This window comes from Patiria miniata, unplaced genomic scaffold (genome assembly GCF_015706575.1).
Source record: "Patiria miniata isolate m_02_andy unplaced genomic scaffold, ASM1570657v1 HiC_scaffold_7, whole genome shotgun sequence".
NCBI classification, from domain to species: Eukaryota; Metazoa; Echinodermata; class Asteroidea; order Valvatida; family Asterinidae; genus Patiria; species Patiria miniata.
In genome coordinates, this window is record NW_024037074.1 from 17,731,990 (window position 1) to 17,746,868 (window position 14,879).

General features: G+C 39.7%; 2 protein-coding genes and 1 long non-coding RNA gene across 3 annotated transcripts; 2 read left to right on the forward strand and 1 right to left on the reverse strand.

Moving 5' to 3' along the window:
• The first annotated feature begins 2,802 nt into the window (after positions 1–2,802).
• Positions 2,803–9,880, forward strand: LOC119745006 (sodium-coupled monocarboxylate transporter 2-like). The gene is made up of 13 exons (XM_038221232.1): positions 2,803–3,262; positions 3,574–3,639; positions 4,248–4,299; positions 4,657–4,724; positions 5,099–5,253; positions 5,621–5,758; positions 6,118–6,247; positions 6,894–6,982; positions 7,259–7,371; positions 7,961–8,028; positions 8,297–8,383; positions 9,090–9,296; positions 9,875–9,880. Exons 1-13 carry the CDS (start codon positions 2,909–2,911, stop codon positions 9,878–9,880), a joined length of 1,533 nt encoding a protein of 510 aa, XP_038077160.1. The 5' UTR covers positions 2,803–2,908.
• LOC119744472 lies at positions 9,879–11,383 on the forward strand. The gene is made up of 3 exons (XR_005273568.1): positions 9,879–9,978; positions 10,177–10,265; positions 10,877–11,383. It is a non-coding gene; the product is annotated as an uncharacterized LOC119744472 (long non-coding RNA).
• Positions 11,384–12,975: 1,592 nt separating this feature from the next.
• Positions 12,976–13,938, reverse strand: LOC119745007 (olfactory receptor 11A1-like). Its single transcript, XM_038221233.1, has one exon. It carries the CDS (start codon positions 13,936–13,938, stop codon positions 12,976–12,978), a length of 963 nt encoding a protein of 320 aa, XP_038077161.1.
• Between the last annotated feature and the right edge of the window lie 941 nt (positions 13,939–14,879).

A 14,879-nucleotide genomic window follows, 5' to 3' on the forward strand; every position in this document is an offset into this window, starting at 1 on the left:
GTTTTATTTCACATTGTGTACGACGGGAAAAAAAATGTCGAGTTTTAAAAATAATGCATGCAGGTGTATTTAAACATTTCATAAGAATACTCGAGTTACAAAGGTGAAACTTTTATTTTGTAATGTTTGCAGTATTGTTTTCAAAGTAAACAAACAAGTTCAAACCGATTAAAGTGTAATCAGTCGAAAAAATCGTGAAAATTATGATGTTCCCTCGTATCGTTGAAATCAGTACTTGAACTAAAGAGATTGAATCTGCCCCTGAGTAATTGTTAATAAATCAGCATTATATTACAAAATCCTTGAGGCTGTTTTATTGTTAGATTGTCATTTTGTTTTAACTCGACGTCCATTTCAGGCGATTTGGAGATTTCCTTGAGCTTGTTCAACTGTCCCACGTTGGCCAACCCTTCGCCTAATTTTTGGCCCAATTTACGGACGCCTTGATGTTATCATTGCTCACATGATTTTCCATATAGGTTTATTAGGGTAACTGTGCCAGTAAGTAACTTTGTGAATTTAAAGCTCACTGAGGTTTGGAAAGACTACGTGATCAAATCGTGGGAAAACGTAAATGCGCGCAACTTTAGGTTACAATGGTAGCCAATGAGATCTTTCATATGTCCTTATAATCCAGTCATTTACATGTGCTTTAGAAAAGGTTATTATAAGTAAGGGTATGTAAGTAGAATCCCAAAAATATACTTTTCAAAAATTAAACAAAATACAAATTTACCAAAATATGGGAAATATACGCGGCAGTTATTTACGATTGATGCAAATTAGGAATCTTCCCAAATGAATTTTAGGTGTCGCTTCTTCTAAAGACATCTATAGGACTATAGGAATCTACCAAGTTAAGAGCTTTGGACCAGTCGGTCACGATATCACAAAATGTTGACTTAAGCCACTTGACTGCGCGTATGGACCCACATTTTCCTGTTATTGCAGGAATGGTTTCAGATTATACAAATATTGTGTATCACACTGGTTATACTTGAACAATGTACAAAGAGTAAAGGTCTAACGCGACAAAGGTGAACAGCTCAATTTTACACAAGTTTGCGCATTTTATTAAGTGATTTTTGTGTTTTGCTCCATGTCTCCTTGTGAAGTTTTCCGAAGGAAAACCCGGGAGGAGTCAAAAGTCCTTGTGCTGTTTGCTTCTGACGAACGGAACACTTAAGACGTTAGAGTTATAGTCTACAAGCTGGTTTACCCGATCATAGATCGGGTATATAGGGCGTAGTGTTGGGGATGAAAATGTGGGCAGTTAAATGTAAATGGGGGATCATTGAGGAGACATGCAGTTATAGAAAAGCAATTTTTGTGGTGTGATCTGAGGCAATTTCTTGGGGTAATTGAATCAGCTACACGGTATTCTGAGCAATAGAATCATTATACATGTAGTAGGTTACAATTTTTATTCGGGGAAGAAAAAGTGGGGGGGGGGGAACCAAACAATGTCCCCGCTTTACAATGTGGGGGGGGGGGTCCCCCTGTTCCCCACCGATTTACGCACATGATAATTATGTACCCTGATAACTGTCTGTAAATGTTCCCGTTGGTCTGTTAAATTGGCATTTTGTGAGGCAGTCGCATTGCCGGGAGAACGTAGTGAAAAGGTTACCGTAGTACACAGGCGAAGGCTGATTGTGCAGTTTTGACACTAAATCATAATGTAATCAAACGTGAAGTTGTCATTTGCAATGAAAATGTTGAGTGTTACCATAAAATTACAAACGGTGTGAATGATGGAGGAAGGTCATAATTAAGTTTCAGTATTGGACTCTTCAACAAACGTAAACTTGAACTTCTTACAATTTGCGAGACCGTCTGCGAGGAAAAAGTCGATTCAACTTTTATTCAAGTTGGTCAACCATCTATATGAGAGCAAGTTTTACTCGGCCTCCGAGAAATGTTCGCTCCTGAAAGGTTCCGAGACCGCGGTCTCCCGCGACGCCAAAATGGCTCCACGTCCATAGAAAAATACGGTGAATTTCTTTTTTTTGTGACTGCGTTCAAGATCGCAATATTTGAAGCAATGCATCGACCCTTCGTTGATCCCAAACAGGCCCCCGAAATTATAACGCGACACTGACTGTGACGTGGCGGGCCGGGCAGCGAACTCACAACGCTCAGCCTTGGTGGAAGCATAGAGCTCGTGGAAGCATGGAGCTGTAAACACATTATGGAAGCAACAGCACTCTATCACGCGACGTCACATGCTTGTGCTTCAAATAGCGAGCACCGTAGACTCAACCTCGTTTCCAGGGTGTGGAGCAGGCTGCAGTACGCGTTGCCAGTGACGGTTTTACGCATAGCCGGGAAGTACCACGCAGTGTAGACTTTCGATTGGTCAGACCGCGCTAGGCATACTAATGTGTAGTCCTTCTGAGTATTCGTTGCACTCGGCGCAGGGGCGGCAAGCGAAGCACATGAAAGAATAGGGACACTTGGTGGCCACGCACCATGGACAAAAAATATTTTACCAAGGTCACCCCATACTAAAGTTTGGTGAACACTTTTGCAGAACAGCCGAGTAGAACACGTAAACGAAACCCCTACGTTGACCTCGCACAGTCTAGGCACGCAGGAAAGCCAGCACGGGGGGCGACCAGGCAGTCAACGTGAAAGCGCACACGACAGCAAATTCCTGTGCAAAACGCAGTCACGAAAATTCGACGAAACGGATCGCCGGTCCGTACGGGAAAATTAGGACGACCCGAAGCGTCCGACCCGGCGGAAGACACCCTCCGCATTTTTCCACGGACGTGGAGCGATTTTGGCGCCGCGGGAGCCCGCAGTCTCGGATCCTTTCATGAGCAAACATCGTCTCGGGGGCGAGTAAACTTCTCTCTTATATATATAGATAAGGTCTAGTAGGTGACTTCGCCGCTTGTACACAATGGCGGAACAATTCGGCACACGTTCCTACTTCGAAGCTCCTGATTACATTGTATGCGGCGGAATGCTATTGGCGTCGCTAGCCATAGGCTTGTACTACGGCTTGAGCGGCGATCGACAGCGCACCTCGTCCGAGTACATCCTCGCTAATCGTCAGATGTCATTCCTCCCGGCCACGCTGTCCCTGATCGCCAGTTTCTCGTCTGGTATTTCAGTGCAGGGAATCCCAGCGGATGTGTACTACCACGGTCCAATGCTGATATGGTTTATGCTTCCCATGACATTGGGTGCAGTGCTTTCTATGCTATTCTTCATGCCAATGTACTACAGACTTGGCATGACGTCTGTCTACACGGTAATCCCACCAACTTGTGCCTCAGCATAATTCTTTAAGAATGCTTAGAAAGATTGAACACGCAAACAGTAACAGACTTACATTTGTTTTTTTGCAAGCTGAAAAATCTGATCTTTATCAAAAACATCGATGAAGTGACCCTAAATTCCAATTTACTTGATTAAAAGCATCAAATGGCAGTTGTAAAGTCAAGTTTATAAATTAATTCTAAAAAAAAAAATACGACAATGGCAATGAAATATTTAAAAGGTTTCATATGGGAACTGTCTTGTAACTTTTGCAGTCTTTGGTTATTCCATTCCACCATACAGTACCTCGACCTTCGCTTCAATACTGTTGTCCAGATATGTGGAATCATATCATTTCTTCTTTTTACAGTGAGTATTTCCTTACAGCTTTGACAATATGATTTAAGGCAGAGTTACAGACCAAACGCGAAACATACGCAAATTGACAACACAACAGCTTTTAGGCCTACTGACTCGAGTCATCGAGGCCATGTTACCTAAAAGAGCTCAAAGCTTCATCAATTCACCTAAATTAAAACATCTAGAGGTCAGTGAATTTGCAACAATTCGCACATGATAACACTATGTAATCCTATGCGATTAAATTTACTTAGACTCCATATAGGCCTACAATCTCCATGTACTTCTCCAATTAACCGTTGTTAAAAATTTAGGAGGAATTCTATGATTTCGGTAGCTCTGTTCTGTAACAGGTTTCCAACAATATTAAACCTGGTCCGTCACCTTTAGCAGTTCCAGGATAATTTGCAGCCTTCGTGGCCCTAACCCTACAATTTAGGGTTAGGTTTATCACTAGCTAGGTCGATGGCCGACATGTTATCAACTCTTTTTGAGTTTGTACACAACCGGCTGAGGCTGGGCCTATACTTCAATTTCTCAAAAAGTTCGGACGAGAACCTATTTTTTTTCTAGTTGGCCTAATGCAACGTGGGTCTTTTTCTGCTTAATTTTGGCAGCTTCTTTATCTCGGATTGATTACATACACTGCATGCGTCGCTGTTACTGCAGGTAAGATCTGTTAAGTCAATTACTTGTAACAAATGTTCATTGCGTTCTCGTTTCAGTATGACAATTTCAACATCTTCCCAAATAGTAGAAACAAAACAAACAACAAACACCATAGGCCTACGACCCCAACAAGCGAAACAAAGACAAAAGTTCATTTTTTGTCAGTTGACAGCACATAAACTCTTTAAATTTCGATTAAAGGCCAGGGATTAAATTTGTTGACGAGATTTACCTTCGAATATTTATCTCGCTCCTAAACACCTGTAGTCCGATTAAATTACAAAAACATACAGTCTAGACGCAAGCATATTTAGCAATTGATAACCTTTTTTGACCGTTATTTTATTTGGTTTACAGTGACTGGTATTAGTCTTGAGGCCGCTATCGTTGGTTCCTGCATAGTGTGCGCTATTTACACTGTCATAGTAAGTTATAAAATGTAATACGTTGACACAAAACGCACAGACGATAAGGTGGAATCTTGTCTGGGACCCTGTCCCGACCAAAGCCAAACACAAATGTACCTGCATGTTATTGGTAGCTGGGGTACAAACTACTGTATACCTTTAGTCTGTAGTTTTTTCTCTTTTCTTTATATTGACATCATTTTCGGTACCCCAAAGCTAATGTGGCATTTAATTATTTATAAAAATTTGTGTTGACGTTAATTTAAACAACAATTTAAAAAAAAGTGCTGCAGCACTTTTGCTGGTTATGAGTCTTATGTTACCCAGAAATTAACATTCCATCTTCCCTAATTTTTTTTTCTTTTAACATTCATCTACCTTTCTTTTTTAAGGGTGGAATCAAAGCCGTGCTTTGGACAGACAGTCTTCAAATGATCCTCATGCTAGCGGCAGTCATCGCAATCATCATCAAAGGCAGCATGGAGCTGGATGGCTTCGGGAATGTGTGGAGAATAGCATCAGAGGGACAAAGAACCAACTTCTTCGAGTATTATAATCTCATATATACCCTGAACCATGAATCACTATTAAACTAGCATCGTGCTTTCTTATCACCAATCATGAGGTTCTACAATCATATCAAATTTCAAATAACTTAACGACCCCATAATCTATTTTGCCATCTTCAAAAACAAACAATCTTCACCATACTGATAATTACCGCCACCCTGTATTTCACCTGATACTTTTCTGACACTTTTTGACATCATTTCCGGGTAATTTTGACCCGGAAATGATGGCAAACGGGTCGGCAAAAGTGTCATCTTGACCCAGTATCGGGTCACAAAGTATCAGTGTCAAAAAGGGCGCAGGTGATAATATTGCAGCATTTATATTAATACATTTCTTTGAAGGTTTGATATGGATTTTACTGACTTCTACAATGGCTGGGGATTCACCGTCGGGCAGATCACGTACATCAATTGGACGATCAACAATCAGTACATGGTCCAACGGTTCGTAGTCTGCAAATCAGAGGCCGTTGCTAGAGCGTAAGTGACAACGATGAAGAAACCACTGGCATAATTCAAACAATCTACCATTTCTTTAAGATTCACAACTGAGACCCCACTATAAAAATAAGTTGGATGGCCAGGATGTAAGATTTCAAAATGGTTAAAGTATTGTCATCGTTTTCATTTACTTTTTTTATTTTCGTAAAAAAATAAGTGAATAATCATAATCGCTGCAAACTGCTGCCTGATTGGATTGACCTGAAATATACAAATGAAAAATGTTAAAGATTTTGACAGGATCTTTTTTTTTCATTTGCAAACGTGACCTGCCAAAAGGTTTCTAGATAATTTGAAATAAGTCAAAGGCTATTGTGTGTGATTGGTTTGTATTTCAGATGCATTGTTGGCTACATTGTTGGCGAGTTTATCTTCGTTGTGCTGCTCATTCTGGCAGGCTTCACCATCTACGCGTATTACGAAGGCTGTGACCCTCTTACGCTGGGATACACCACCAAAAATGACCAGGTGCATATTTGTTTCTCTAAATAGTCGGTCAATTAATTTCATCATGTCCAAGAAGACAATATTCACGCAGCTTTCGAAATTCTTCCATGCATGATTAAATTGATGCGCACTTTTCAGACAGTTTAGTTGTTAAATGTATTGCATCCACTAGAGTTAGCAATATTTGTTAACGAATAGCATGGAGATTAACTTGGACTTCAGTTCTTACAGGCGGGTAGCAAGGTCATTTTGATTGGGGGTGCACTAAAAAAAGGACGCATTGAGCGTCTGTAAGTCACCCTGCCTCCATGAAATCAAAAGCGATGGAGGGGGGAACCATCTTCATATGAGGGCGCTATTTAAAGCTGACGATCATGGTTACTGTTGGACAATAGGTGGCACTCTTTACGGCGGTACAATTGCCGACGTTCGCAGGACGAACAAAAAAAGGGCACGCCCATCCCGTGGGAAAAGGGGTGCGTGCCATAGAGAGAATTTTGGGGGTAAATACCCCCTTCACCCCCCCCCCCTCCACCACATACACACCAGATGATACGCCACTGCATTAATTAACAATTAAACCAACATTGGTTGCTAAATTCAAACGGTCAACATAGCATCATGGTAGTTGGTTAAAAGCAAGTTGAATACTTCTTTCTACTTGTAGATTGTACCCTATTTCGTTGTCGATGTCTTTGGTCATCTACCGGCAGTTCCAGGTCTGCTGCTGGCAGGGTTGTTTGGTGCAGCACTCAGGTCAGTGATAGTCAATAACAAGACCAGAGGTAGACTAGAAAGCCTCAGCTTAGGAAATTTAATAATAGGCTCAGTTTCTGACTGACTGACTCGGGACGCGATTGAGGAGACAGAAACAGGCCCCACGGGTTATACACACTAGGCTCTATACGGATTTTACTTTTATCCTCGGTTGAGGAATTTCCATTTCACAACAAATCAATGGCGTCTAATTAGGACTTTCACTAGCAGTTTTAATCTTTGCCAAATTAAAAAAAATGCTTTATTTGTTTGTAGCACACTGTCTTCTGTACTGAATGCTAACGCAACACTCGTGGGTGAACACTTTGTTAAACCAATCTGGAAAGAGATGTCAGATCCGACCTATACCATCGTGCTGAAAATGATCGGTAAGCTTTAATAGATGGAAGACAATACAATGTAGTCGACGTTCTGGAAATATGGCTCGCTTATCGGAAGGCAAACGTGAATTTCAATGACACAGCTATACCAAAAGCTATACCAAATTGGCATGACACATACTAAAAACCAATTTAACGCGGTACTCCCTGGAGGTCTCACAGTCGTAAATAGCAGTGTTGTATAAACATAATGTAGTTGAGTCCATGACAAGTAACATGATGACGAGAACAATGTAATGCTTTTGTTACAGCTCAATTAAATATAGTGACTTGACTTGAGACAGAAGGACTTGCGATAGACTTGTGATGGACTTGCAGAGACTTGTGATGGACTCGAGTACAACACTTGTAGATAGTGGAAATGGATGAATGCTTTCACTTTATCAAGTTTTGAAGATGGAGACAAGGGAAAGCGCATCAATCTCATTTTGGCCGGCTAAGACTATTGAACATCATAGTTAAAACAACAAACTCTTCATTGACGTTAATCATTAGAGTAAATAGGTTGCCTAATGATGCAAATAATTTGTTTTATTGAGGACGGAATCCTTATCCATGTTTTCTCGTTTGGTTTCAGTTGTTGCGTTTGCCGTGATCACCTTAGGTTCAGCATTTCTCGTACCAGCTATTGGAGATGCAGTCCCGGTATATGAACATTCTTATCGCATTGTACAATCATTTTTGGCACTTTTTATAGATTAAAAAAAAATGCACAGCTACTGGCCCTGCCTTTACGTGTTTAGCTTATAACATTAAACGTTTGCCGCAAATTATAAGTAGGAATCATAATCTCTGAAAAAAAATCAAACCAGTTTATAATATTTGACATTTTCCAATCACTATAATCAAAATTTGCCATCCTCACCAATTTCAGTACCAATTATTTATCCTGTTCTTTTTTTTTTATTATTAGGTTATGGTTACATTGAACGGTGGTTTCCATGGTACCTTGCTTGCCTTGTACGTTCTCGGGGCATTTGTTCCATGGTGCGGACCAAAGGTATCAAATCAATTATCTCTATGAGCAGTGACAGGTGGACCAGAAGCTAATGAATTGGTTATTTCAAATTAACGAAAGTGCCGTTGTAAATTGGCTACCAGTCAAGTCAAATGAGGCTTTCATTGGAAATTCAATATCCAGTGCATGATTAATTCGCGTGTAATGATTGTAAACACATCAATCTTCATCCTTCGATTTCACAAAGTCATTTATATGAAGCCAGAAAGTGGTTTTGTTGCGGATTGTTCTATTTTATGTTTCTCGAAAATCTGGTGTTTTTTTTTTTTTTTTTTTTTTACATGATGTTGATTAATATGACGCAACGCAGCAAAATCATCCCAACTGAACCTTATAATGAAATAAATAAAACCAAACAAACATACAAACACCCCAACAAACAAACAAACAAAACCCAAACAAATTTCTTTAATAGTTTTGATCTATTGTGCAGGGTTTCTAATTCTCCAAACTTATACTCTACAATTAGACGACGATTAATTCTTTTTATACACTGATAAATTGAAGTGCTTGTGACGAAATCCACCCTCACCCAAAAGCCCAATGTTTCTAGAAGACAGCACGCGTGTAAAAGCTTTTCGGCAAAACTGACAAATTCTCATTTGAAATTTCAGCTAGTATATTCTTTCTCAGATCAATAAGGTCACACTTCTTTTTTTACGTTGCTCTCAATTATGCACTTTTACAGGGTGCTGTTTCCGGATACGTTGTTGGATTAGCGGTAGCCCTGACGATGTCTATTGGGAGTGTTATCTACGCTCCGCCTCCACAGAACCTGCAGCTTTCAGGAGAATTTTGCCTGAACGACACTCAGTTGAGTGGCACAGAAGTCACACAGTTAGTGACTGCATGGGATTCAAATATCACTGTGTCAAATATCGAAAACCAAAGGTCAGTATTACACTGCATTAGGGAAAGACAGTGTTATAAATTACTTGCCGTACAAAAAAACACAAAGAAAACAAACAAATAACACGTTCTTTAAAAGCTAATTTATTATAGGGAGGATCAAACAGTATGATGAGACACTGCGATGGTATAAATTTCATTTATAAATTGCGCCATAAAAAACGTCCATCTATAGCTGCTTTACGGTAGCTGTCACGCGAATGAGTATAATATTATGGGCCATTAGGATAATTTGAACGTATTTCGTGTGGGATTTATTACTACATCGCCGCCTTCATGTCATCATATCCCTCGGTATCCGATCATCATATTGAATTGCGCGATCAGTCACTGAAACGTGATTTGCAGGCAAGGAAGCAATTTCTGTCATCACTTAAACAGATGTGCCCTACACGCACATGTCAAGGAGGTTTTGCATTTTCCCCATGCTGCCAAACGTCTTTGGAGGTTGCCTTGTTAAAACAGAGCACCTTTAGCATGTGACATCCCCATTTGACTTGGTGATTGTATATTAAGCTGATTTTTTTCTGTTCTTTTTCTTTCTTTCTTTTTTTTTTTTTGCAGGCCTGACCAGACGCCAATAATTTTCACGTTGAACAAAATATGGTTTGCGGGTTTAACTTTTGCAATCAGCACGATCGTTGCACTCTTCGTTACCTTGGTCACAGGTAATAAAAAGGACTTTCCGCACACTTAAACCAAAAGTCTTTCTTCTTCTTGAAACACGAATGCTTTTTAAAAATAAAATAAAATAAAATAAAACGGAATATAAACACTTCGGATTTTTGATTGTGAATATGCAGTTCCGTCTTGGGGATTGTAAGTTACCAGGCCTATAGCATCCATTATTCTTTCTCGTCTTCTAGGGGCAAACGATACCTCAAAAATGGACCCAAGACTTGTGGTCTGGAAAGTCAAGAGTGACTTCGTTCCTACAGAAACCCGGACGAGACAGGTGGGATTTTTGTTAGTCGGATAAGAAAATCAGCCATTTTGGGGGAGCTCTTGAGGGCGCTGTAACAATCAATTTTCTGGGTACAAGCACTAGATCAAATTTCGGTTATTAAAGCAGTTTTGTGCTTTTAATTAATCTGATAAAAACAAACATTGTAAACTGTGGCCACAATACATTACACCAACAGCCCTGGATACACGTTTGATTCTATACCCAACTATGACATGTTATACAGCGCCCTCTTTGTTTAAATAAGGTCAAGGTCAAGAATAAGGTCAATTTTAGTTCCTTTTTTAATTTGACATTTAAGTTAAAACAGGCATACAAAGTCGGCCAATAAGAAAGCTTAGAAAATATAAATACGGAATGGATGGTTTATACTGAACTTTAATTTTGTGACTTTATTCCCAGCAAAATTTGAGAAAACTCATATTTTGAAACGGAGGGTTCAATCACTAAACAAACTTACAACTGATTGCTTGCGAAGTCCCATTTCGGTAATTTGTTAAAAACATCCCTCTCACAATTTTTTAATATTACAATCGACATAAAAGAACAAGTACCTCTTTGTTGAATTCTCTCTGATTTGTTCAATATGTTTTGTTTTGTAGCATGTATTGGACGACTATATTTCTCTGCCAGAAATGGACGATGGTGAAAAGGAAAGACTTGAAGAAACGTTGACCGCTTCCAAATCCACAACTGAAGTGTGAATGGACTACAAACACTGTGAAAATACAGCTGTCGTGTTCAAAATATTACACAAGCGTTATTATATCAAAATGTACATGCGACGTAAATATACATATAAACGTGGACATGGGTTTAAAAAGAATCGTAAAAAATGAAGTTTAACAAACACAAACTCAATAAACCTGTTTTACTAGTGCAGTCTTGTATGTAGTTTTGATATATAAATTGAGCATTTAAGGCGCCCAAGCAATGCTTTTTAATGCTATCCTTGAAAATGCACCTTTTTGTCCCATTTAACCTCCTTTTCAATTTTCTTCTTGCCTTTTTGAACAGTATTTTAGCGCCTATTTGTTTTTTATGCTAATGCAAATTTCCATATTCATGAGCGAGACTGTGATGTCATTCCGGGCAGAAACTAGTCTGGTTCCCCGACCTGAAAATTTTCCCCGACGTCTACACGTCTAAATTGTAGGTCAGGCAGCCTCCATGGCTAAAAATAAACATGACGACATTGACGGCCCTTTTTCAAGCTCGACTTCGTTTCCGAATTCGCTTTATCACATAAAGCTTTTAATGTTCCGATAATTTTTTTAAAAATAAATCACTTGCTTCATATATCATACAGTTATGATATACAGTTTAATACTTCTGTAAAACAACATTGACTAATTTTAACCTGGAATCTTCAAAGTTGGACACCCAAACAGCACTGTTAGCAGGCGGAGCCGAATTAAGACCACGCCGCGTTTTGGAAAATGCCGGTAACGGTCGTCAAATTCAAACTAGTGCATGACGCAGCAAAAAGTTCGCCCCTCGTATACGATCCGAGTGCAAAATCGTTGTTGAATTTCAAGTTTTCTAAATAAAAGCAATAGATATTAATTATCTACTAGTTTTTTAAAGTTTTTAATAAGCAATTAGCAGTTAATAAAACCTATATTATACTCGGAAATACTCGGACACTATCCGATTGTCGACGAAATGAATTCGGCAAACTTCGGACAGTTTCGGAAAAAGGAGGAATTCCTCCCGTTTTAGTCACGTGATGTAAATTGTAATACATTGTATTACCGGAGGCTACCTGACCTAAGATTCATCAGGAATAGTCGGAATCTTTTGGTCTGGGAACCAGACTAGGCAGAAACCTCAATGTTACTGCTATTTCAGCACAAAAACAGGTTGCTACAATTTTGGATATTCGCTGTACGTCAAAACTGTTCTTTTCTTTCGTGATTTGTTGTGCAATTACATGGCAGTAAGCCAATAAGCAACCCTTTCTCACATATATTTTCAGTGAGCCAATTTTTGGGTTCACAATTTGAACTGCAAACCCCTAAACTGAACAGTGTCTTCCTGAAATGACATTACAGCAACAGCTTTCTCAGTTGTCCGGTATAGCATGGACAATTTAAAATGTGTAAAGAAGTGCACATGTCAATACAATTAACCAAAATGCATGTCAAATACTTTGTACATATTTAAGAGGAGTCGAAAGTTGCACAGTCAATTTAAGAAAAGTGCATCGCTTTAACTCATGTACTTTGAATAACAGACACTTCATTCTTAATTAGCTTGTCAATAGCACCGTCACATTTCACTTTTTACTCCATAACAACATTCAAAGTAGAGTTTCCATGGGTGGTTGAAGCTATTAAAGTTTTGCTTTTGTTTTTCCGATGGGGTACGTGGCAAAGATTGCACGTGCACAGCGACTTAATTCATTCTGCTGATGTATCACACAAAACTCGTTATTAGACTTATATTTAACCTTACTTCATGGTATCAACACCGATATTTTCAAATAAACTCTATGATTTAGTTTATGCAACAGTCGTAATGAATGTAATCAGTGAATCAGTCTCAATAAAAGTGATCAGTTATCGACAAAACGTTGCTGCGTATGGGTTGAGGTTGCATATATCTTTGTTTGAATAAACCAGACAATTCATTTACTGATAACAAAGTTGCATGCATCATTCTGTTTATACTGGACGCGACGGACTGACTACCCTGGCGTTCAAGGCTCTCTTTGACAACAACTGCGGAAAACGATTTTCGCCGAGAGCTCATGAAGGTCCAAGCTAAGGAAACCATGGACAAGAGGGCTGATCGTAGACGTCATAACCTTGGAAAGTAAGAAGACATTACGAACGATGCTACTTCCAATCTCCGTATGTATTAAGTGCATTGTAATCATCAATGTGGCATGCACCGTGGCATTGGCGTAGATCACTAACGCAGTGGCGGCCAACTTGATCACGATGCGCCTTTGATGGACCGACGAAGGGCGCTTCCTCAACCTCTTGAGAATACTCAAGTAAAAGAAGCTGTCTGCTACAAGGATTGTCAGAAAGATGACAACATACAGAACAAAAAGGGCTATTTTGATCTGCCGGTCGAATAGGTGAACTGTTAGTGCGAACAAAGCCACGTAGATTCCATCTGCCAACCAGACACCAAGGCTTATTTTGACGGCCCGCCGCTGGTCGCGGGCGATCAGGACGTATTTCATCGGGGCACACACGGCTAGATATCGCTCGGCTGCAGCGACGGTGACAAACAGATTGGATGCAAAGCATGCGCCCATCATTGCAAAGACGATGATAGGAAAAGTCCCATCCTCGTCGGTGTTTTCAGGAAAAGTTTCCTCCGTCTCATTGCTACCTGAAAATGTCTCCTCTGTCTCGTTGTTACCGGCAGTCAAAGTTCTGACGAGGACCAAGGTTAGTAAGGAGATTTCTGCCACGGCGAGATTGGACAGAAACGTGTTAAAAGGTGTCCGCATCGACCGGATGCAAAGGACGACAAAGAGAAAAGAGCAGTTAGACAGAAGACCAACTGGAAAGAGCACCACGACAATAACTCCTGCAACAGTCAGTTCACCTGCTCCGTAGTAGGACAATATTGGCGTAGTTGAGATGTTCCCTAACGCATACTGACTAAGGTTGGCATTGCTGGCGTTCATTACCTCACTTGACATGTCTAGATCAAAAAGAACCATGATCTATCGAAAACATGATATATGCACACGTACACCAGTCCGTTCTTCTTCCTGACTGTCATGGACGATTTCAGGTAATTTCGCCTTGTTCTGTATACAAAACAGTTTTCTTTAGCTAGGAACCTACACTGTTCGCGCGCCAAGCTATACCACCGACAATAGGTCGTCGACGAATGGCTGGAATTGAAGTATTGATGCAACTGCTAGTGACGTCATTATGACGTTGATAGCAGTGACACACAGTACACTTAGAAATCTATACTTTTTTTTACAACCTGAGCCGACTGCCCCAACATTTGGTAAAATTGGTCTATCATTCAGGTTAATGGGTTCTCATGTTCTCATGAATGATGATCCGAGCCATTATTGCTTTCTATAATGGTATATGTCTACAGTGATAACCGATAAAGTTACATCAACTGAAATCCATTTCTACACGACCCGTTGACTTATTGGCTAATCAATAAATTACCACTCATGAAAATGTGACACTTGACATTTAATTGATACTGTGAAATATATGACCTGTCATCAACGCAACATGAGCCAACAGTTGGAAATTGCCTTTTTGCAGTTAAGTGGGCCCAAAAACCAAGTTTGAAAGGGTGGTCGATTTCTTTGTTTTCAGGTGAACCTTTATCTGTGTGTCCTGTTTTACTTTTCCGCAATTTTGTTCGTTCTGACAAACATATCAGACTATTGTCATGCGAATTTTCTCGAAAATCAGTTTACAACTTCAACTATGAAAGTTTGGGGTCAATAATATTATTTCCATTTCTGAACTTTCAGTACCTCGGAATGCCGTATAGGCCTACCAATGGAAAGCTCTTGTTCAGTAGAATCCAAATATTTAGATACATGTATCTCACTTCTGAAAAAGTCCGACTTTAAGCTAATTGTGTGGTGATCAGTCACATATA